The sequence below is a fragment of the Lepidochelys kempii genome, chromosome 1 (genome assembly GCF_965140285.1).
Source record: "Lepidochelys kempii isolate rLepKem1 chromosome 1, rLepKem1.hap1, whole genome shotgun sequence".
NCBI classification, from domain to species: Eukaryota; Metazoa; Chordata; order Testudines; family Cheloniidae; genus Lepidochelys; species Lepidochelys kempii.
The window spans coordinates 343,915,670-343,941,371 of record NC_136380.1 but is presented as its reverse complement, the minus strand read 5'-3'; the positions used below and the strand labels follow the sequence as shown (position 1 = coordinate 343,941,371).

General features: G+C 41.6%; 1 protein-coding gene across 6 annotated transcripts in view; it reads right to left on the bottom strand.

Moving 5' to 3' along the window:
- The window catches only part of MKLN1 (muskelin 1), a 179,983-nt gene that overhangs the window by 116,661 nt on the left and 37,620 nt on the right, over positions 1–25,702 (bottom strand). For 4 of the 6 annotated variants that reach the window (XM_073328850.2, XM_073328852.2, XM_073328854.2 and 1 more), the window contains exons 3-4: positions 16,740–16,882; positions 15,068–15,156 (exon numbers count right to left, since the gene is read on the bottom strand). The exons of 1 other annotated variant lie outside the window; for it this stretch is intronic. In XM_073328850.2, the coding sequence (XP_073184951.1) occupies positions 15,068–15,156; positions 16,740–16,882 (232 nt within the window). Of the gene's footprint in view, positions 1–13,357; positions 14,260–15,067; positions 15,157–16,739; positions 16,883–25,702 lie in introns of those variants that run through there. One more of the 6 variants, XM_073328853.2, reaches the window with a different exon arrangement.

Below are 25,702 nucleotides of genomic sequence, written 5' to 3'. Positions count from 1 at the left end.
AGTTTGGTTATTTTTTACTTTACATGATTTGCAACAACCTCTTGGAAGCTTGGAGGCGGGGTGGGGTGCTTTTTCCAGGTTCACAACTTTCATCCATACTATATTTCTATCTAATTGCATGTGAAACCAATTTGGCTTTCTGGCAGTTTTACTTCCACAATTGTGTACCTCTCTCCCTAAAACTCCCCCCATCAAATACTATTATTCTCTCCCACCCCATTTCGAACATCAAGGACATCAGGTTAGCTGGCAGCCTGCTTAGAGCTCCCCTTGTGCCCTCACTCCAAGTTTGGGCAAACACACTGTAGTGACATAACTTCACTGCATTTGGCTTTTCCCTCAACAGCAGGCAGCACTAGTAAGAACTACCACCACAGCAGGTCTATACCATGGCATACTCCTGGGGGAATTCTGTGCCACTGTGCAATGCAGAATTTGTGCAGAGTTCCAGGTTTCCCCTGCAGAATGGGGGCTGCAGAGCTGCTGAGCACCACTAAGGGACACTGGACTCTAGAGCCCAGCTTGCAGTGAGCAGACTGCGCAGCCCAGTAGGGATGGAGGCTCTGCATGCTCTGGCTACCCAGCTTGATCCTCCTACTCCCAGGGACAGGAGAGGATCTGGGAGACCCAGCTAGGGCAAAGGGTGAGGAAGGGCAGAGTTGCACCACACGACATACCCCAGCGGGAGAGTAAAGAAGATGCAGGGAGTAAAGGCTCTGAGGGTGCAGGTGCCTGGCCAAGAGAGTGCGCTGCAATTGGGCTCTGGGGGGATGGAAGGGTGCCATGTGGCTGGGCTCTGGGGATAGGGGAAATGCAGATGGCTGGGCTCTGGGGGTGCCACACAACCCCCTCCAAAAACCCCTAACTGGGTTGTCATAAGGGTTTCTTTAACTCTACTCCTGGGGAAATCTTTTTTGTTACCTGTATTGTTGACATACTTGTTGCAACATATTTTGAAATAAATTACCAAAAATAATTGAATGGAGTGTATATTGTGTTATTTTGACATATAAAGAATTCTAAATTTTCTGCACAGAATTTTTAATTTTTTGTTGCAGAATTCCCCCAAAAGTACACTGTGTTCAAGCCCACAGCAGCAGAGAGCTGCTAATGAAGGTTAAGGAATAAATAGTACACACATTTAGAAAATGTGAAGCACTACACGAACAGTTACGGAACATGGAGAACGTCCTCCTTAATTTTCAAGGTACAATAAGATAGCTTTGGGGCCTAAACTATTTGATACTATCCCTTTAAAAGTGGAAAGAGCTATTAAAATGTTACACTTTAAGGAAAAGTGACATGTTTTCTCTTAGGAAGAGCAAAGGATGCCAAAATCCAGGGCAAAATTTGAACAGCAGGTCTGTAGGCAGATCTAATATGAATAAAGTGTAATGCTGTAGATCTATAGCATTTAGCTATGTTAACTATACAACACAAGCCAAGACAGAGGACTCTACACTGAAGTTGCAGCATAGATCTGAAACTATGGAGAGATACAGGAGGTACAGAAACTCCATCCCAACTGATCATACTAGTGAGTAAAGGAATCATTTAATCCGTTTTATGAAAAGATGAGCTGCCAAAATCTTAACCTGTTCCCTCCTCATCCCACGAGGGGGGCATTGCCCACCCCCCTCCGGGACTCCTGCCCCATCCAACCCCCCCACGTTCCTTGATGCCCCCCCCCAGAACCCCTGCCCCATCCACCCTCCTCCCCATCCCCTGACTGTCCCCAGAACGGGGCAGGAAGGTCTCATGGGCCACCATAGTGGGTACCCATCCCGCCCCGCCCCTAAGAGCCAGAGGGACCTGCCAGGGGGCGAGGTCAGGAGTCCCGGAGGTGCTTACCTGGGGCAGCTCCCAGGAAGTATCCGGCAGGTCCCTCTGGCTCCTAGGGGCGGGGGAACAGCCGCTCCCCCACCGATCACATCAAAAGTGGCGCCATAGGTGCAGACTCCCTGGGTGCTCTGGAGATGGAGCACCCACGAGGAAAATTTGGTGGGTGCAGAGCACTCACCGGCAGCTCCCTGCCCCGCGCCTGGTCCCAACTCACTTCACCTCTGCTCCACCTCTTCCCATGAATGTGCCGCCCCGCTCTGCTTCTCCACACCCCACACCCCGCGAATCAGCTGTTCGGCAGGAAGCCAGGGAGGGCTGAGGGCGATGGCTTCCCGCTCAAGCCGAGGGTGGCAGAGCTGAGCAGGGGCAGGGAGCGGTTCCCCCTACATGCCTCCCCCGCCCCGGTTACCTGCTGTAGCACAGGCAGCCCTCCTCGCAGCCCCCCGCCCCAGCTTACCTCCATCTCCCTGGGCCTGCACAGGAAGCCGCAGCCTGCTTCTCAACCCGCCCCGGCTTCCTGCGTGAACAGCTGATTCGCGGGAAGCCTGGGGAGGGGGAGAAGCAGAGCGGGGCAGCACGTTCAGGGGTGGAGACAGAGCGGAGATGAGCTGCGGCCGGGGGTGGGGTGGGGAGTTGTCAGTGGGTATTCTGCACCCAGCAAATTTTCCCCTTGGGTGCTCCAGGGCTGGAACACCCATGGAGTCAGCCCCTAAGGTGCCACTTTTGGCCGGTTAAATTTAGAAGCCCTTTTAGAACCGGTTGTTCCATGAGGGACAACCAGTTCTAAAAGGGCTTCTAAATTTAACAACCGGTTCTAGTGAATTGGTGCAAACCGGCTCCAGCTCACCACTGATTTTATGTACACAGTTACCATATGTCCCGATTTTATAGGGATAGTCCTGATTTTTGGGTCTCTCTCTTATATAGGCTCCTATTTACCCCCAACCCCCGTCCCGATTTTTCCACATTTGCTGTCTGGTCACCCTAGTTACAATCCTGATATCCTCTGACCGCTTGTGGTAATTAAAAAAGTGTTACTGCACTCTTAAAAACAGGAATATTGACACTTGTGTCCTAGCCAAATTCTCACCTGATGGATCTTTAGTTGTGCAATTGTAACTATCTGTAGTTTAAACTTAGACTTCACTTCCTCTCCTAAATAGCATTGTTTTTAAAAAGTGTTTTTTGGTAGATACACAAGCTCCATACAGGAAGCCAAACATACCAAGTCAACATAATATACTATGTTTAGAGCTTGCTGGGAATTTTCTGTCCAAAATCATTGACTGAAAATGTATTTTCTGGAAATTTCTGATTGACATTTTTTCAGTTTTTCTCAGAGAAAAACTGAAACAAGGTGTTTAATTTTGGCATTTCAACACAAGTAAAAATATTTTGGTTTGCTTAACTGCATCTTTCTATACCGCCACGTTGCATCACAGAAGTTGTAATTCAGATGCCTCTTGCCCCTAGTCTCCCTATGAAGCAGGCTCCCTGGCCAGACTACATCTCATGATGCAACATGATCTCCCTTGACCACACTGTGTGGTGTATCATGGAAGTCACATGACTGCAGATGTATCACAGAAGCCGTAGTCTGGGCAAGGAGTCCAGTCCGTAGAAGAAAGAGGGCATCAGGTACCTGCTCTATAACTCCTATGAGGCAATGCAAAACTATAAAAATCTCCCTAATGTTGAACTGACTCAAAAAGTGACACATTTTGGGTCAGTTTATTTAACTGACATTAAACATTCCAATTCAGGAACATCAAAATGTTTTGTTTCAATTTAAAATTTCAAAATCAAAACACTGCTATTTCCAAATGAATTTTTTTGTGGACTAAAACGTTCTGAAAAAATCTTGAATGTTTTGTCCCAGTTCAGGACGTGGGGGGGAGAGAGATTACATTGTAATCAAAATAAAAGTCAATCCTTTCCAAAGAAACACCAGAACCAAAGTACCTGATACCACAGCAAATAGCTCTCACCAAAAAACAAAAACAAATATCACTGCATGAAAGGGAGCAACTACCAAACAAAGGAGAGGGATGAAAGTGATTGCAGGGAAAGGCAACCTCTCAAGCGGGAAAAAAGGGAAAAAAAATAAAATCTTGTCCTTGCCAAAATTAAAATACTCCTTTCTGATTGCCTTTCAAGACATGATGAAAAATGGTTTAGGCTCCTGGGCTACTTCTGCGCTGCCCTACAGCTCAGACTTCTAAGGCGTGAATTGCAGTACGCAGCAAAATGCTGAGCCTGTGTGAACACTGCAGGCACAAACTAAAAAATTCCCAACTCACTTTAAGACCATGTTAATGCGAACTAGGAATCTTTTTACTCACTCCCACAGCATCCACATGGAGAAATTTAAGTGCAGTACTTCAGTATTCACACATCCCACTCCACCCCCATAGTCCAAACTGTGGGGCAGCACGGAAAAACCATGGGTTTGCCGGACTAAGGAAGTCCTGGCCCCATTCCAGACTGATCGTACGGAGAGCAGATTTGTCTCAACTGATTGCCCAGCAGTTGCAGGCTCACTTAAGAATATTTATACGTGACAAGAAACAAATGGGTGCAGTGTGAAAAAACACAAACAAACGGGATGCAAAGCAACTACTGAAATACGCAATGCCTAGATTTTACTATGTCCTTTCAGAACTTTCCAGATGAAAATTGTTACCCAAGATTCTAGGAATGGCCATCGAAGATTGTTACTTCATAGGTTTCTAGGGGAGATCTAGAGGGTCCTCAGCAGGTTTTGATTTTTATTACACCCTCTCTTTCCCCATCACTGAAACCCTCGCTCTTCACTCAAAGTCTCAGACTCAATTAGGACATTTTCTGAAACATAAAAAAAGGGGCTACCTCCAGAGTCCTGGACACCTTTATGTCCCTCAATTGAATATATCTTAGTATCCAAGTGCTTCTCCTAGTTATTACAAAGGGGAAAATGGCTGCAACATTTGCATATGTTGTTCAAGTGCTAATCTGTGACACCTCTAGTAAATAAAGTGCTATAGAAAACCAAATTCTACAACACGAAGTTGAAGGTTTTTTTATACGTGCCTCCATTCATTGTTTTTGACTATTTTCATTACCAAAGATGCCCTATTAAAAACTGGTTTCAGAGTGGTAGCCGCATAGGCACCGACTTTGTGGGTGCTCAGCGCTGGAGCACCCAAGGGGAAAAATTGGTGGCTGCTCTGCACCCACTGGCAGCTCCCCACCCCGCCCCAGCTCCACCTCCTCCCCCGAGCATGCCGCATGCCCGCTTCCCCCCCCCCCCACAGCTCTCAGCACTTGCGCTGTGAAACAGCTGTGGCAAGTGCTGGGGGGGGAAGAGGGGGAATGCGGCACGCTCGGGGAAGAGCTGCAGCAGGGATTTAGGGAAGGGGTCTAATGGGGCGCAGAAAGGGTGGAGTCAGGGCGGCGCCGGGGGCACGAGCTCCCACCAGCACCTGGGAAAGTTGACACCTACAGGTAGCCGTGTTGGTCTGTATCAGCAGAAACAACGAAGAGTCCTTGTGGCACCTTAGAGGCTAACAAATTTATTTGGGCATAAGCTTCCATGGGTGAAAAATACAGTAGGCAGGTATAAATACACAGCACATGAAAAGATGGGAGTTGCCTTACCAAGTGGGGGGTCACTGCTAACAAGCCAATTCAATTAAGGTGGAAGTGGCCTATTCCCAACAGTTGACAAGAAGGGGTGAATACCAAGGGAGAGAAAATCACTTTTGTAGTGCTAAGGAGGCCAATGCAATCAAGGTAGCCCATTTCAAACAGCTGACAAGAAGGTGAGTATCAGCGGGGGATATTAGTTTTTGTAGTGACCCATCCATTCCCAGTCTTTATTCAGGCTTAATTTGATGGTGTCCAGTTTGCAAATTAATTCCAGTTCTGCAGTTTCTCAGAGTCTGTTTTTGAAGTATTTCTGTTGAAGACTTGCCACTTTTAAGTCTCTTATTAGGTGTCCAGGGAGACTGAAGTGTTCTCCTACTGGTTTTTGAATGTTATAATTCTTGATGTCTGATGTATGTCCATTTATTCTTTTGCTGTTCTCCTCACCACACTGCATGGCTCTTAATCTTTCATTTGCCAAATGCCTGCAGGCTATGTATTACGCCCATTTTATTTTGAAAAATAAACATTCCCATAAAGTATTTTTTTTCACGTCTTCCAAGCTTTTGCAATCAAGACCTTTGGGTTGCCTTCCTCCATTCTTCGCTAAACTTGCAAATACAACCTGAAATCACTTCACAGAGTACAGTCCTCCCACCTCAATGTTCAAATACTTTGAAAGTTAAAAACCTCTAACAAAAAATCCAAACTGAGAAGATATTACACAGTAGCTACTCCCTAGTGCAGCACTAGAACCTGCCCCCTACTCTGAGTGGGGCATACTACAGCAGTATCAAAGCTATGCTTGTGACTTGATAACTTGTGGAATTTGCAACATGTATGACATAAGCCTTCAGGCCATCTGTTCAAATTCATCAGTTTGGAAAGTGACCCATCATCTGATGGCTTTTCAGAGTTCCAAGAGAGTTACTCTCAGTCCAATTCCTAGTGGATAGACGTCACATCACCAAGCCAGTATCTTTGTTGGGTACCACAGATGAGGCAAAAAGGATTGAACAGCAAAAGCCACCTCTAGATACGAGACAATTTTTCAGGTCAGAACTGATCCACAGTGCAGGTGAAAGTTAAGACAGCAGGAGCAAACTATATTTGTCCTTTGAACAGAGGACTTTAGTAACCAGTCCTGTTAGTCAGCAATCACTACTAACATTCTTCTCTTGATTAGAAGTGGATTTAATCCAAGAGCATACATAGCAATTTATCAAATTCTCTCACACAGATTTGCATTTAAAAAAAATTAAGGATTAATAAAAGTTTTATATGATTTCATTTAGTTCCTTCTCTACAAGAAAAAACAAAACATTGCTCCCCATACTACAATTTTAGAGTCTATAAAACACAAAATAAAAAGCACCAACAGCACTTAATAGCTTTTAGGTTGTCTATCCACCACAGCCCCCCGAAAGGAAAAACAAGTAAGAGCCATGAAGACCTGAAAATGCTAGAACTGGTGTACCATTCAGCATCCTCTCTACTAAGCAAGTCAGACCATCAAGAACATTCCACCCCAAGCATCTTCCTCAGAACTAAAAAGAAAAGGAGTACTTGTGGCACCTTAGAGACTAACCAATTTATTTGAGCATAAGCTTTCGTGAGCTACAGCTTGCAGAACCACCTGATCAACATCCTCTACAGCAAACAGGGAAAGATTAAGAATGAGCTCTCAAAAATGGATACTCTTATAAAAAAACAACCTTCCACACAAACTTCCTCATGGCTGGACTTTACTAAAACTAGACAAGCCATTTACAACACACACTTTGCTTCTCTACAAAAGAAAAAGAACACTAAACTTTCTAAACTACTACACGCCACAAGGGGCCACAGCAATGCTTCCCTCAACCCACCCAGCAATATTGTTAACCTATCCAACTATACTCTCAGCCCAGCAGAAGCAGCTGTCCTATCTCGGGGCCTCTCCTTCTGCCCCTCCACCCCCACGAACACGATACAGTTCTGTGGTGACCTAGAATCCTATTTTCGATGTCTCCGGCTCAAGTGAGCTGTAGCTCACGAAAGCTTATGCTCAAATAAATTGGTTAATCTCTAAGGTGCCACAAGTACTCCTTTTCTTTTTGTGAATACAGACTAACACGGCTGTTACTCTGATTCCTCAGAACTAGTTACCTACCCAGTTCCAAGTCCAATTCAAGGCATTAGCTATCATTTGCTAAATAAGGGGCTGTGGCCCATTTATCTCAACAGTTGCCACTTGTCCCTCACACTGAAACATGAGCTGATGGTTGGAAAGCTGTCAGAGCACAAGGTACATCTCACAGGACTGGGACAGAACTTCCCAGAGAGTTCAAACTGTAGCACTGGCTTCTAGCAAAGATTTAACAGCCCAGGTTTAACACCTGACTCAGAGAAGACTACTTCTCCTTACACAGGCATTTTAATTGAATAGCAGGTTCCCCACCTTACCCCACTTTACTTGGAATCATGCTCTGGGAGGCCATGAAATAGAGGATGCGGTTGGACAGCTAAAATCCCATTTAGGGATAATACTTATTTATGTACATGTCCTGTACATTTATGTACAGCTATTAGGGTGACAGGTACTTCAGAAATGCGAACCATAAATACCACAAGGATGTAAGACCACCAACAGTTCAATAGCTCTATTAAACATTCAACAAGGTCTTACATTTGTTCATAAATAAAACAGAAAACAGATGAGCAGTGGTGTTTTTACTATCAGAGTTCCATCATGCAGGATCATTCTATTTCAGAAGAATTTAAAAACCAATTAGCATTAAAACAGAATTTATACCACATATGGTAAGGATGATAGACGCCTCGCAGGGGCTACAAAGCCCAAGAAAATTTAATTAGATATTTTAAAGTTGCTCCAAAAGATGAAAATGGAGGGGGATGGGGGGAGAGTATGAGTTGAATGGCAGGATAACCTGTTCTTTAACCCTAAAACATACGACATTTTAAGATTCCTTTTCCATCACTCTAAACGTATCTCCTCAGTCTTGAATCTCTCCCCTGGTTCCCACTCTCCTACATTAAGGGCAAGCTTCTCATCTTCACTTTCACACCTTTCTGCTCTCTCATTTATACAGCTCCTAGAGATGTGCACAGCATTTCAGACAAATAAAATGTCATATGGTTGGGGTAGCAAGCATTTAAATTAGACATGACATAAGGAGAGACAGACGGTGGGATGCAGTTTGAAAGAGCGGTGAGATTCACACAAAATAAGGTCACGAGGGTAACCCTGTTTTTGTTATGTACTGAGCTAGTTTTCTTTTAAATTTATTTTATTCGTAATTTTGTGCAAAAGCAACAAAGTAGCAGGCTTTGAGGAGGGACCAGGAGGAGGTTAAATCCTATGTCCCATCTAAGTTCTTTTCCCAACCGTTCCCTTTGTTTCCTTCACCCACCCCGGACCATGTATCTTCTTCTGTGTTGCCCTACAAGCCTGTAAAACCTTCCCAAGTATTTGAGAAGTAGCCCCTGTAAAAATGAAGTCCAAAGATTTGTTCTGCAAAGGTATTCTCACTGCAGTGGCCACACCCTATTATGTGTATGTTCTGTACTGGATTATGCTGGGCACTCCCATCCCTTTGGGGTAGAGCTTTAGTTATCTTTGACTCATTCTAGCCACAGTAAAAAACTTCAGAACTCTACCTAAAGATTTTCAGCATATTTTGTTGCAAGTGCTACAGCAGTCAGTACTGAACATGTAAACAATAGTTCAGACCAACTGAATTGCTGCTACACAGTAACAAAAAACTGGTGCAGAGCAGAAATCAATATACTTTTTGTAGTAGGAATAGAGCCTGAGACATAAGCCCTTGTATTAGAGGCCTGGTATGAGGCAGGACCTGCTCACAGAATCTGGCAAGAACAGGGCTTATACTGCAAAAATACACATTCCCAAGAAGTGTTAAGTACAGAGTACACATGCAAACACATCCTGATATCAACAATGGTACAAAAACGTTCCCCAAGGATAACAGAAACACACTTATCCTAAAAGATAAGGTCAGGATGACAGTACGTAACTTGTTTGTATCAGGGTATAAAGATGAATCTCAAAGGGATTATCTTTGGCCAGCCTAGGGAGCAGTGGAAACTCCCACCATTGACTGAGCTGCCTCCACTTTCATGGGCATCCATGTCTTAATATCCTCATGGAGTCTGCCAGGTGCTATTACCCGTGCTTTGTCGATAATAAACTTGGCTGGATGCCTTCACACGTTAACGAATCTTGTGGTCATTGGGCGCTTCACTCAAGGTCTGCTGTGCCAACTGTCTGTGCAGAGCTGGAACAGCCAACCGGGAAAACACATACACGCAGCCAAACATCTGACCACACTTTTAACAAGATCAAAAGCAGTGCAGATATTTAGGGCACTTACAAAACATACAGGTATTTTTACTGGCACTAAGGTTCTTTTGTTTTCATAAAACGATGTAAGAACAGGCCTACTGAGGGAGCATATGATAGAGGATGGAAATAAAACCAACATTCAAAATAATTATGCCTGGGGAAATGTGAATCAAGTCCGAGTTCATCTATTTCAAACGTAATCTTAAATTATCTACAATTCCTACAGCAACCTTAACTGTACCCTTGCAGGCCAACATTATGGTACTTGCCCACACAACATACACATATACAGAAACATATGCTACAAGGCACAATTTAGATAACATTACAGTCAACTTATTTACAAAGACTTACCAGAGAAGCAACAGTAAAGCAAATATAGTTCCATTCCATTATACCAAAGCTTATGGCACATGCGGACTGATTAACACATGCCAGTTATTTGGTATGTCAGACGCTCCTCTTAATAAGTTTTCACCATAACCACAATAGTCACAACACCCTCCCACACCCTCAATGAAGAGCTTTCCCCAATCACAGCTTCCTGAAACCAGGGAAGGTAGAAGGGCCAGAAATGAAAGCGTTGAGATAAAACATGAATATATGAGTTTTCTATTGGTATAGGACATGTCCAAGTAAGCTGCTTCCCTCACCCACGCCCAGTCTTTCAATGAACAACTAGGCAAAACAGAATTTTATTATAAGGGTTAAACATGTCCCATTGCTCTGTTGCATGGCCTATGAAGTCTGAACAACGTCAAGTGGCCAGAATTATAAAAGTGAAGCTCAATCTAAAAAGAGATTTTTTTTTAAAGTTACCTTCTTATTCAACTGCTCTGCTCCTTTCAAGTTAGGAGGCATGTCTGAACACTTAAACAAAGGCATTTGACTGGGTTTTTCCCCCACACTGTTTTCCTTCTGCTAACAGTATAAGCCCTGTTCTTGCCAGAGCTCATTCAACTACAGGAGTGGAAGTTTGAGTCTATCGTGGCATGCTTATTAATAGAATTGTTAACCAAATTCCAACCACAGAGGCAAATTATGTCTTCATTTACACCTGTGCAACCCCACTGATGAAAACGGGTGACTTTGTTGGAGTCAGGATTTCACCCAATAGGCTCATATAAGAGCAAATTTTGGCTTACAGAATCTTGATTGGTGATGTCACATGAAACACAGCATAGCATTCCTATCCCAAGTTGAATTACCATGGCTAGCAAGTAGGGAAAAGTTTACTTGTAAATTGAGCACATTTGATCTGTAACCATGAAAAAATAACGGAATTTCACACCACCATTTTCACAGTAATTTCATAGTAGAAACACTTTCATGTCACATTATTATATGAACAATGCTGCATAAAACAAAATAGGAAGTATTTTAATAGGTTTCAGTCTAAAGGCCACTTGTAGTTTTCAAAAGCCTAATCTTTCTCAAGTGCTATGTAGACTTTCATCAATTTTCCAAAACCAAAATTTACTTCTGGGCATGCAGCAAGCATAAAAAATTCATCCCAAAGATAGAGGAATCAAGAAATTAAGGTACTAAAAAAGGGGGCTTAGAATGGAGAGTCCCATCTCAATCAATGTAGAAAGGTAAAATGCAGATTCTCTGTGTATAAGCAGCATTATAGGCAAGGTTGTTCTCATGCTAAGACTTCTAGCTATACTCTAACAGTCGTGCACAAAACCAACAGATTCTTTTTTCCTCTGATATATTTCATCCAAAGACAGACCAGACCTAACTCTACTTAGCTTTTGCCTATTGCATATGTTTACAAGTCCAGAACAGCATAGATCCATTCTTCTAAGTTATCCAGCCACTGTTTCTTCAGCAGTGACTTTTGACACCCCACAGTTTATTCACTCCCAAGTCCATGCACGCATCTGTTATGTAATTGTTACATATCACTAAACTAGTGAAGAGTTGAAAAGCTGAGGATTGTTGCAAAAATAAAATGTTACACGTTAATCACAGAGCAAAATACCATGCTCTTTACAAAAGATACACTATCTGGTATCAAGACAGACTTCAAAGCTCTTTGACTGGCATGTCCTACGCCTGGGGGAATTCTGCACCAAAACATTAAAAATTCTGCATATTTTATCTATCAAAACAACAATATAATCATACAGGTTTCGATTATTTTGGTAATTTATTTCAAAATATCTGTCAGCAAAAAAAAGATTCTGATAATTACCAGGCGTGTTAGTACAGAACTTTAATTTAAATTACAATACAGAAGTGTGTTTCCTGCACCCGTCAGAAGCAGTGCAAAGGCTTGGGGGAGTGAGGGGTAACGGAGGAGCTGAGGGAGAGGAAAGGAGCCTGGAGTGAACCTACAAGTTTGTTGGGTGTAGGTGGTAGAAGTATGGAACAGGTGTTTTTTGTTTTGTTTTGTTTTGTTTGGGGGGGGGCGGGGGTGAGGGGGAATTGTTAGGCAGTTCAGAAGCCTCCCCCATGCAGACCCTTGCTGACCCCAAGTTCTCCCATTCAGTCAGGCACACCTGCCCCTCTTCCCCAACCCCCATAGCCATGTGTCCCTGCAACGCTCCTCCCCTATCCCCATGGGGCCTTGCACCCCCCAACTCCCATTCAGCCCCTGGCTCAATGCCATCACCCCTCCAGCTGATGAGCCTACACCCCAGTCTGTCCCCATCACTAGCCATTCTGAATCCTAGTCTGTGATCCCCCCGCCCCAGCAGTCCCATGTGCCCCACTCTGTCTGTCCTAACCTGGCGCCGCAGGCAGGGTGCTGTGATGGACTTCTACTCCTGGGGGAATCCTGCACCATTCTGCATTCACAGAATTCACCCGCCCGCAATCCCCCGCAGAAAATACACTGTGCCCAAGAAGTGCTGCAGTTCCACCTTTCACCCACCATTGGCTATTCTGGTGCCACAGCAGCCTCCGGTGAGCGAAAGGCAGAACCGCAGCTCTTCCTGGGCAAAATGTATTTTCTGCAGGGGGGGAAAAATCTGCAGGACACACAAATTCTGCATGTGCACAGTGGCACAGAATTCCCCCAGGAGTAATGTTCAAATCATCCTACACCTGATCTATGAAAAATGCTGGGAATAAATATTCACTTGTGGGCATTCCAAACCCCTCTCTCTGGTGCACGCATAAATTAAAGTACACACATTCCACACGTAACTGTTAGATATTCATAACCTATCAAATCAGTTTCCTTCAACCACAGAAAAGCACACATTCAGAATTAGCTTACAATAACGTATGTCAAGCGTGACTTTTTAAAAATAGCCATTTGTAAATTTGAGCTCAAAAATCATTTTCTGAATGGCAAAGCAGCACACATTTAATGCTCCAGTCACTCAAAAAATGACCAAAAAGTTACTGGTGTTACTTTTTACACCTTGTATCACAACATATGAAAAGTAATACCATAATATAACACTTTTATCCTGAGACAAAATAAAAAGGCCACCGCATGTTTAAGGGCAATAAAACTTTACTAATACATTCAAATATTCTATACTCAACACAGTATTTGTGTTGCTTTACCTTGCTCTTCCATCACTAAGTATCTCAGAGCCAAATTTGCAGATTATATGGCCAAGATCATAGGGGGAAAAAAAAAAGATAGTTAAAAAATACACTTGCACACTTATGGGAATTAGGGCTCCTGGTTATCACACAAATGACAGATTTAAATTCCTGGGCCTAAGTTTTCACTTCCCTGGGTGCTGGCACACACTGGAGACAACATCTTCACAAAAACTCTACAGCAGAGGTATGAGTGATATAAAGGGATTCCAAAAGGAGCCCCATTCAGACAGTCGCAGCAAAGTCTGGGTGAGCGAGGTAAAATAAACCAGGACCTCAAGATTCACAGTATATGAATTATGTAGCTTGAGTAAGTTATATTAGTAAACTGTCTCATTCCTCCACTTTTCTGCAAGTATGTCCTTGCTGTTTTCCTTTCAAAGAACAGCCACTACAGCAAAGCAAAGAACATAAGAACATCAGAATGGCCATAATGGGTCAGACCAAAGGTTCATCTAGCCCAGTATCCTGTCTTTCAACAGTGGTCAATGCTAGGTGCCTTAGAGGGAATTAACAGAACAGGTAATCATCACATGATCCATACCCTGTTGCCCAGGCAAACAGAGGCTAGGGACACCATCCTTGCCCATCATGGCTAATAGCCATTGAAGGACCTATCCTCCATGAACTTATCTATTTCTTGACCTGAGAGTATGTGTAATACCACAATACAAGACCAGTAGCAGAGCCACAGCTGGCCCCAGATCAGCCTTGTTCGGCTCACAGGACTATAAAATTGCTATGTAAAATATTTGGGCTCAGGCTGGAACCCAGACTCAGACCCCACAAGAGGGGAGAGTCTCAGAGTCTTGACTCCAGCCCAAACATGTACTCTGCAATTTTATAGCCCCACAGCCAAAGCCCTGTGAGCCTGAGTCAACTGATCTGGGCTCAGACTCAGTGCAGTGAGTTTTTTTAATTGCAGTGTAGACATACCCTGAGGGACCAGATAGGTCAGCTAATCCATAAATTGGAATCTTTCACCTCTAGGTCACTCACTGAAATGCAGCAAAAAACAGTGACCAAGTGTTATTTTGCTTGGTAGCCCAGGTGAAATGAGGAAATGACTCAGTCCAGTTCTCAGTGGACAAATGCTCCCATTGCAAAAACCACCAACACAAGTGGCCTTAATTGTTAGGCTAATGACTCAGAACATCATGGGGACTGACCTGCCGCTTCCCCCAGATATTGTCTCTTTAGTCAAGGTGAGTCTAGGTGGTATGGAAGGGGCAAGGGAAGCTTCTGTTCCTGCTAACCATGCTGTATCTGTTTTGGGAATAGAAGAATTCAACTCTTTTCAACCTTGAAGGCTGTCAATGCTGAACTTTTTACCAGCAGTAAACTTCTTGAATTTTTTTTAAAGCTCTGTACTGTAATTCATAGTAGGACAGTAAGCAGCTTCCCCAGCAATATTACTTGGCCACATGATCACATTTCTTTAAGTTTGTATTCTACTTTGCTTGCAGTCCATAGGATTTAAAATATTAAGCTATTACTCCTTGGCTACAAGGCTTCACTGTGTTCTAGTCTAACCAGTCTAAAAGACCATGAAATGGAACAGCTATTTTGAATATTTTGCCTGAATACAGCATAGTCACAAGTGCCAAGACTGGCACATGTATAAGAAGAGATTATTTTCTACTCAGAATGCTGAAAAAATGCATTTACCTATCTTAATGAATCGACAGGGGAACATCTGTTCATCAATTTTATGCTTCAAGGAGAATGTTTCTTTGTTATAATCATTCTTTAAGCCACTGTGGAAAAAATAAATAAAGTTACTAAATCTTACCTTGTATTTTAGAACTAACTAGTAAATGCAACCTAGGTCATGTCTGAAATGTGATGGTTTCATTTTACTACTGATTCATAAGTATGCATGTTGAACCAGTGTCTGGATTGAATCAGCCACTTTACCTCCCAAGGAGGTAACATGTCTAGTGATATGAGTAGGGAACTGGAGTCAGGAGATATGGATTCTGTTCCAGTCTATGCGGACTCAAAATGTAACTTTAGGCAAGTCACTTCTCTGCAACTCAGCTTTCCCATTTGTAAGCCATAGATAGTACTTGCCTACCTCACAGGAGCATTATGAGAATTAACTGATTTTAAAAGTGCTCTGTGATTTCCAGATGAAAAAGTACTACATGAAGTGCAAGGTATCAAGATTCGTAATAAAATAAACCTGGACTTTAGTATAGTTACATCAAAAATAATACATGAAGAAATAATTCCTGAAAAATTGAGAAGTCAAATGACACAGACTGCTCAACTATACCAGCAAACTACTAGCATACTATTTCAGTCCTTCCCTCTTCCTATCAAGTTGCCCCACAATTCAAGCACTAAGCAATAGCAATTTAAAATTACTAAACTGGGGCAGCTCAAATCTGAAGATGCTTTTGAAATCCTACTACATGGTCCTGTAGGATATCTATGCTAGGTTCTTCATGTCACATGGTTTCACCTGGTAAGGCAGCACTAGTCTGATTCTTTGATCAAGGAAGTGCAGCCAACAAATACTGACTACTTCAACAAACCAGCACACACTCCCTATAACTGGGCTTTCCTGTTGCTGGCCTCCAATTAACATTGGCTCTTGCTGTATGGCTCCTCTGCACTTGAAGTGCAGTGAGTGATCTAAATATTATCTCTCCCTTTCAACTTAGGAGGCAGAAGACTGGCTAGGTGGCCTTCTCAAATTTAAATTAGTAATTATTTTAAGATCTATGATAAGTCTAAAACTGGTAATAGGCTGCCTTCCGTAAGATACCTACCACTGGACTACCAAATCAAGTGATTTAAGACAAAGAAGAAATTAGTTTTGTACTCTACCCTTTGACAGAGCAATCAATATGAAGGTAAAACAGCTGAGTAGTTCAGACCTGTATTGTTATAATGAGTTTCTATACATATGCAGTCGAGAACACTTACTACACAACTCCTAAAGAACTATTAAAAGTTTTCCACAACTGTAGCTCAAATTTAGGGGCATGTCTCAGGTATGCAGAAGAAAGGAATCTCAGCCCACAAGCATTGCACCCTGGCTCTTCAAAACCTCCAGGAGCTCACCCTCCACAAATCCTCTGTGGTTAGAACAAGGTAGGGAAGGCTTCCCAGAGCTAAATTTTGGCATATATGCTCCTTGGCCTGACCATATCACATCAGTTATCTGCGCAGGGGCTGTACATGGGGCCACAGGAGCCAACAGCAGGCTTACACTAGCAGCCTTTTTGCACTGTTAACCGAGTGCCATCTGGGAGAAAAGAGGGAGGGAAGAACACTGTGGTCCAGCCTTTGATTTAGGATGGATTTACAAGTTGCTGAAATCATCTCTTACCTGGATAATAGGTCTGTCATGTTTTCTTCATTCATCCCACCAAAGACTTTAAACTTCTTTAAATTGCAGACATGAGTCTTCTCATATTTGCCAAAGGTGATACTTTGGACTATAGCAGGTCTTTCAAGTTTCAGAATCAAATACTGTGAAAAGAGGAAAAAACGAGAAAATTCTGAGTACAAAAATAAATGCTGCAGAGCATGCACCTAGAAGGAGGAAAATTACAGCCTTCAAATTTTCATAGGTAACGCCAAGGCTGAAGGACAACAATTATTAATGTTGGTACTCCAAATTATATGGTCCCTGCCTGTGAATGAGATTAAACAGCCTTATGTGGGCTGCATATTAGGAAGTACTCCTTTAAAAGAAATCTACACAAGCAGAAAATAAGTCATACCCAGTATGCTATTCAAGACCTCATGTATTCCTTCTGGGAGTTGGAAGAAAGACTCCAGAAGGCATTGCATAATATGGCCAGGTGCTGGATAACTGACTCAGCTATGCACTAATGCTTGAACTGAAGCTTAACTCTGGAGTACATTCTGTTGATTCAATCTCTTAGATGCTAACATACAACTTCCATTAACTATGTCAGCTCAGAGACTACCTGGTCCCAGAGAGCAAAATGAGCCACTAAAAGCTTGGCTCATAGGTAACAGGTGAACCAATTGCCTAAAAAGCATATAAAATTATATTTGGCCATTTCATTTGCTATCAGGAGCTTCTCCTAGTCCATAAGGAAACTGATCAGAAGGGTTTGGCTCATGAGGCTCTCCTTTCAGCTGTTCCCTGTGCGCAGAGGGGTTGGCATACTTCACATTTTCTGGCCCTATCAGTCACCTTAACCAGCACTGCCTGAAGGAAAGAATCCTGCTTAAGTGCCTCTGAAGAGAGATGTTCCTACTGAATAGTCTGGTTGGATACCAGGAATCAAGACATTTAAATATTGAATAGCTGAGAGTAAAAAACAACTCCCTTCTCCCTCTCTCTCCCTCCCTCTGAGAGAGGATCAAAAGAAGGGGTTTTTTCCCCTAACAAAAGCAGAACAATCTAGAATTTACTCCAGAGTAGCAGATCTTGTTCGGCTCCCTACTTTCACGACGAAGATCTACAATAGGCTTGTCATGCCCACACAACAGAACAAGTGAGAAGAGGTTGGAAAACGTACAATAAACTTCACATACACTACCTTCCCCTTGAGTCTGTCACAAAAATCTCAATAGAAGCTACTATATGAGCAGACGTACGATGTTCTAGAAACCTTTTCGCTACAAGCTACACAGGGGGGCCCTAGTCCAACCGTAAAATGGTGCAGCAGATTCAAACATGACTAGCATTTTAAGCTGAACTATTTTGATAGTAAGTGACAGACTCCACAGAATTTAAATACAAGTGACTGCTTTCAAAGATCACAGATTAGAGACTGAAGTCTTAACTATCCACAAAGCAAGTACAGCACAGAAAACGGCCATGCAAACTTTGTTGAAACTGCCCTGCCACCATGCCTCAAACTTGACCTAGAATTACAACTTCCAGGGTGATGGAGGAATTTGTTCTCCACAACCAGTCAGATAGACAGACTTTGGTCTTTCTGCTGTGACTCCATCATACAGTGTCTAACAGTCCCTAGAAACTGGACTGAGATCAACATCACATTGTAACTAGGGCAGTAAAATTGTGAATTTAGACTAAGTTCCTGACGGCAGGAACAGGCCCACACTATGTGTTTATACAGCACCTAGCACAATGGGACCATGATTTCAATGGGCACCTCTAAGTGCTACTGCAAAACACACAGGCTTGAAAGGATTAGACTAATGACAAAAAATATTTCCATTAATAATCATCGAAGTCTACAGATAAGCAGAGTAAGAAAGGAACAGAGTTTGATTTAAGGATACTTACTTTGTATATTTTGACATGTTGACAATTTGCGTTTTAATGGTTATAAAAATTTTAAAAATGTTTGAGTCTCATCTGCTGTCATTAAACAATTATGGTCTGACCCCATACAAAATTTCCCACAACTGAAAACTGAAATAGCTAACATTAAGAAAACTGCTTTAAACCCATAATTTTGCACTAATTATAAAAAATACAGTTGAATGCTGCCAAACCTAAATACACATCATAGCAGTGATTATGTATTTTTAAAAACTCACATATCTATGCACTGTGTCACTACGCTAACTAACACAACACGAAGAAGCATTCATGCTAAAGGCATTACTATAAAGCATCTGGTTAACACTAAATGAGGGAATCTTTAAACATGATTTGGTTAGTTATTTTTTAGTAGTTCAGGACAAAAGAGGTATGCCATCCATCACATTGCCATCCACCCACACACCTCACAAAAGAGGTATGCCAATAGCTAGTTACAACACGAGGTGAGGACATGGTGCCTTTCCAGTAGTTCTCTGCAAAGCCTCACAACTCAATACCATATTTCAACACAAGTCTCTCTCTAGCCACCAGCACATTTTTAATTACATTTACATGCCTCTTCATCAGAGTATCCCAAAGAACTTCACAAACCATATAAATTCAGCAGCACTGAACTCCAACTTTTTCTGGAATGGACGCTAGTCAGCAAGCAGAGCGAACTAGTGTTTGGCATACTTGAAGAACAAAGGAGTAGATGGGGGACTTTTGGCCAAGGACACTAGCACAAATCCCATGTGATCTTATGTTCTTTTCCAAAAATCTCGTACCATAAGTTACGTATTACACAGTTTTACCTCAGAAAGTTGGAGGACTGGAATTGACCTTATCAAGATTTGAACTTGTGGTTCCAAGGAATTTAAGAATTCCATATCAGATGCTTAGGTTACTAAGATACACCCTCTGGCAAATATTAATGCCAGATTTTCAGAAGAGCCAAACTCACATGTAGCCTACATGCTTATTAAATGCTGTAGTTTTTATTATTTTTAGTCCAAAGGAAGGGAGAGAAACAGTGGGGAGGAGACATGGATTTTAGTCAAAACCAGTCTCTGCACAACATGTGCAGGGCATCTTAGTTGGAAGGGCAGAGACATCTAGAAATGAGGTGTGGTAGTTGCGGACACGTTTACTAACCGCTTTAGAAGCTCTGCAAAAGGTTTCATTGGGAATGAGCAGTCTTGAAGGTTCTACACCCCCACCATCGGAGAGAAGAGCCAAAGAGAGCTCACGGGGTGAAAGTTATAAACATAGGAGCTGGAGACAGCCCTGTGGACTCAGTGGCTGACCAACACAGGATCAAGAAATGCATCTGCTGTGAAGGCTGCATTCCAATACCTCTACCACTTTAGATACAGGCTGCATATTCCTAATCTTGTTGGAAGAGGAGACAGACTATTACCTCAGGAACTGAAATTGCTGCTGATTGTGAAGATCTCCTGACTGTTGTGCTGAGAAGGTTCTGAGGTGTTTAGAAGGGAACTGAGGCTCCCATTTTCCTTTGGCTCTGGAGGATCTAGGTGACTGACACACACACACACACACACACACACACAGAGTGATGCCACACTACAGAGACTGAAAAAATCAGAGAGAAGATCAGAGCAGAAAGTATAAAAGGGTATATGCGCTCTGTTGAAATCTTGCACTGAATTATATGTAAAGGTAACAAAGTGGGAGAGTTTGTACAAGGAGCACCAGTAGCTTCAGTGCCTAACATTTTTATTAAACCAGTTATTCAAAAGTATTCCAAAGGGTTTTGTTTCGATTAAATGTTTGTTCTCTAAGAAAATCATACAGTACTTTCCCTGAGGCTGACTGACAACTGCTAGTAGCACCAACATTCAGGGGACTGCATTATAATCCTGAGGTTTAACTCAGTTTAATTATTTTTCTGAGAAGTCCTAAAACCGCAGAAACTTCGGCCTGTGCTTCAGCAGAGAAATAAACCGAGGTACAGTGGAAAAGGGGAGTGTAACGAAAGTTATACATATTACCTTAGCATCCACTACCCAGTCACATAGGCATCAAAAAAACGTGACCCCAAGTGTCATAGCGAGAACTGAGTTCTTTTGAAGATCTGGCCCATGCCACATGTTGAATGTACATTGTGTTTAACACATACAGTTGAACAAGTTTTAATATACTTTAAATCACTCCCTGATATGATCTGCACAGCAGGAGAAGAATCAAGAGGTAACATTTTGGGATTAGGCAGAAGAACAAAATCTGCCTTCACTCTGCAGGGATAGAAAAATCTTTTGAAACAGATGACTGTTTATGTACTTGGCAAATCAAAGTTGCTCCTTAGGAAGTTTTATTTTTTATAAGGATAGTTTGAGCTAATACAGACCAGAAGTATTATATGAATTCTCCAGAACCAACAGGCTGAATCAAACATTTAAAGTCTTATCTACCTAATATTACCCCTGCAATTTGATTCACAACATACTCTGCTAGTTTTTCAACATAAACAATTTCACTTCATTAATAAGCAGTTGTCACAGTTTCACCCTGGAGGTAAATGCATTTCATTAACACACGAGGAACTGTATATAAAAAAACAGAAATACAAGATCATAACTTTTTTTTTTTTTTTTTTTTTTTTAAAAGTCAGGCATAGTGACTGCGGACAGTTCACTGCATTAAAGGCTTACTCTATGTTTATAACAAGGATTATATCTAAAAACCTGTTCTTTTATATATTAACTGTCATCAACCACAGAAATCCATATCATTGTACATACATAGTACTTCAGAATAGAATCACAGCTAAGATTCTCTTTCATAAAATGAAAGTCTGGTCTCCAATGCTATCAATTTTATTACATTTCCTTTGTAAACCTCGAACTAGTAGGAAAATAGAGAATATACCAGCTTCTGCCTAAGTAGACTACTACATCACAGGTTTACCATTGTACATATAATTTCTGTCATTCTATTTCAAGAGTGAATCCAGAAAGTATCCAGTTTAACAAACAGCTGAAGTGTATTTCCTTTTGCTGGCACTCATTCATAATCAACTCCTGGTCTTCAAGGCCACAAGAGCCTTTTAACTCTACCATAACCACATGGCTGGAAAACCCCTTTACTAAATATAACCCAAGGGGTAGTATTTCAGATGTTTCAGTGGTATGCTGAGGTTTTAGACTTCCACTTTCAATTTCTTTTTCAATGAACAACCTGACAAACACCCTACTGCACCAATCAAATGACATTTTATTTCCCTCAGCTACTCTGCAAATTGGTGGATTTTCTCCTGTTCTACTCAGATTCTTTATTATGCCCATAGACTAGAAGTTCATAAAATATCAGGGTTGGAAGGGACCTCAGGGGCTCATGTAGTCCAACCCCCTGCTCAAAGCAGGACCAATCCCCAATTTTTGCCCCAGATCGCTAAATGGCCCCCTCAAGAACTGAACTCACAACCCTGGGTTTAGCAGGCCAATGCTCAAACCACTGAGCTATCCCTCCCCCTTATGCGCTTTTCAAATTAAGAAGTTTCTTATGGACCATTCCTTTTTTCCAGCAACAAGGAGGAGGAAGAGAAGAGAAGAAAACGCATGTGTAATTCAACATAAAGAACAATTAAGTGGTGAAGATTCACTGAGCAGACTTTTTAGCCTGTGAATCAGCACAAAACTAGTGCCCCAAAATGGCATTAGAAAACACTGATTTTGAAGGTGCTGCCTTTCTGAATAGACAAACCCTACTGGTCAGGACTAGAGCTGGGCAAATAATGGATTTTTCAGTTTGCAGGCAACTTTGGGAGAGAGGGAAAAAAAAAAAAAGTAAGTAGTAATTTGGGGACAAACAAAAAATGATGTTTTTATTTGCTGAAAATTTTCAAAAAGTGTAAATGTTATTGAAACAAAAAATTGAGTTGAAATGTTTCAGCTATGTTTCCCAAAACAGCAGGAAGAGAAGGAAGTAGTACCTTCCTTACAAGCTTTAGCCCAGCAGTTGGAGGCATCAGCTGGAATATAGGAGGCCTGATTTCAATTCCCCCTTCCACCCACATGGAGAAGGAACTTGAACTAGGGTCTCCCCCGCTTGCAGGAGAATGCTCTAACCACTAGGCTATTCTGGAATGGGACTCAATCTCTGCTCTTGAAGCTGCTCCACTTTCTGTAACTACATATGTACAATAGTTGTAGCTATGTTGGTCCAGGGATATTAGAGAGACAAGGTGCGTGAGGTAATATCTTTTATTGGACCAACTTCCATTCAAATTAATAGTTCACAGTCAATGAATAGTCTTTGGGCCAGGGAAAGAGTTTGAGAATGACTGCATTCATTCATTCATCTATCTACAGGCTGCTAGTTAGAGCGCTCACCTCGGATGTGAGAGACCCAAGTCCTAGCTCCAACTACTTTTTAATTTATAGAAAGTAGAGCAGCTTCAAGAGCAGAGACTGAGAAAGCCCCATTCCAGAATAGCCTAGTGGTTAGAGCACTCTCCTGCACAGGGGGAGACCCAATTTCAAAGCTCTTCTCTACATCAGGCAGAGGATGAGCTGGACCCAGGTCTCCCACATGATTACCTTAACTGCTGGGCTAAAGCTTACAACTATGCACCGCCATCTATCTGCTGTTATGACCAGCTTTTACTTGCTTTTGTCAAAATGCCTGAGATTCAAAACAAAATATTTTATGTTGAAATGAAATGTTTCATTTTGGCATTACTGAAACATTATACATATAAAACATATAAAGTGTTCTATAATGTTAAGTACTCAAAAAAAATCAAGGCCTATGTGCTTCAAATTGGGCATCCTAAATTAGTGGATACTTCGGACCTTAATTTTTCAGTTCCAACCTGTAAAATGGACCAGGACCCCATTGTGCTAAGCGGTGTATAAATGAACAAAGGGATGGCCCTTGCCCCCCAAAATGTTATAATCTAAGTATAAGACAAGAGACAGATTGGTAGACAGACAGATGAGGAAGATCAAGTAAACAATGGGACAACAATTGTCATCTTGACAAGCAGAGGTATCAGTAACTCATCTCCTCCACCAGGGGTATTGTGACTATAAATTCATTAACATTTGTGAAACAGTCAGATACTATAGTGAAAAGTGCCAAGGAGAAGCCCATGAGGAAATTAATAATGCTGTCTTCAGAGCAAGGTTTGCATAGTGTATAATAAATAAGGCCTGGGGCTACACACTGAACAAATGAGGAGAAAACTAAATATTGAATAGCTGCTCATTAAATTGAGTACTGGCCATTCTGTGCACTGAATGAGGCAGTGGTCCAAAAGAAAAAAAACTGTGTGATCATGTAATTAAAGACAATCATAATGTACACAAATGGCTGAATTAAGGGACAAGGAAACAGGGTTGGGGAAGGGAACCTTAATTATAGCTTTTCCTAACTTCTGTGTGCTTGACTTTTCAACGCTGATATTTTTAAACACAGTTTTGTGTGTAATATTATATAAGGCATGTTTGATTCCTTGGAAGTGAACAAAAAAGCTTCACAAAAAGAACACCCCAAAATAATACTGATACTTGCGATCTCTACCACACAGCTCTCATTACATGCACACAATTGATTAGCCTTTACTATTGTGACCCCAAAATTATAAAGCTTCTTGGCTCGCCAAGTTCAATGAAATGAAAGGGCTTTATTTCCTCATACCTCACTTTTAAATGTTAAACATGGATGAGCAATGCCAATGAAAACTTGCGCTAGTTACATTATATATGTAAATACAATTAATTTCTTGAAAGTACAATTTTGCTTCTTTCATCTGTGCATGTTTCAATATCCTACGGCTATCAAAACAAATTTTTACGTTACAGAAAATTTACTGTACTAGATTGTGTTTGTCCACAGGAATTTTCTTGCTTTAGACTCTACACAAGAACCTGTTAAAGTATTTCTTTTCTGAAAACTGGGCTTGTGACTCAGATCCACCATTCCACACTGATAATATATCACAATTCTTGAGAGTCACATGGAATTCAGCTTATCAAACAGAATTCTAATGCCAAAATTCATTTCACTACAGGCATGTCGAGAGAAACAGCAAGGAGGAACAAAACTAAGTTTTTCAGTGCCAAACCATCCCAACCTTTCTCCCTCTCACATGCACGTGCAGTAACCCTCCTCAAGCCTTGCACCAAAGGACATCTATACATAAGCGGTATCCTGATCTTATTAGGAGGTCTGACTAAAAACTATAGCCAAGAGAAAAATATTTTAAATTGATTTAATGGCCGACTTCATAAGAAAAATCAAGCTCACTTCTAACTAATCCAGTTTTGACAGAGCTTAACAAACTAAGGCAAAATATGTCAGAGAAAGAAAAAAGTTCACTGTAGACAATCCCTTCCCCAAACCAGACATCCCTTTTTATTACCTGTTAGAAAGAATTACTAGGCAAAGAGGAAAATATCTCTACATTCTTAGTAACCATATTAAGCTTAAGAAATGGTTCTTACTCAGCTGGATTCCAATTTGACCCTGTGGTCAGAATATTTTCTCTCAGTGTTTGCTTTTTTTTTTTTTTTTTTTTTTTTTTTTTTAACAGTTATGAAGTCTCTCAAAAACATTAGGAGGCTGAATGTTCCATCTACTGATGTCAGTTCTGAAAATAGGAATGAGTAAACTTCTAATTACCCTTCACAATGAGAATAAAGGTGCCTAAGTCTGAAGGGTCTAAGCTATAGAATCAAAGTGAAAAACACCTATGGGATAGGAGCTTAATTTCAAACAAAGTTTTTGACCCCAAGCCATGACAGAAATACGAGTCTCCAGTTGCAGAGAACTAGATTCTTGCCAAACACTCTAGGAAAGAAAGTGAGGCTGAATGCTCTGAATATACCACATGATATTTCCTTACTAATTGATACTACGAAGTAAGAATATGCTGCCTGCCACAGCGGTTGTAAGGAGGAAAAAAGCAGAAGATTATTTGCTATCTCAATTTTCATTACCCTGTAAACATTCTAGGATGGATTAAGATTGCTTGGAAGTGGGGAACAAAAATTTTTTCTACATTTACAAAA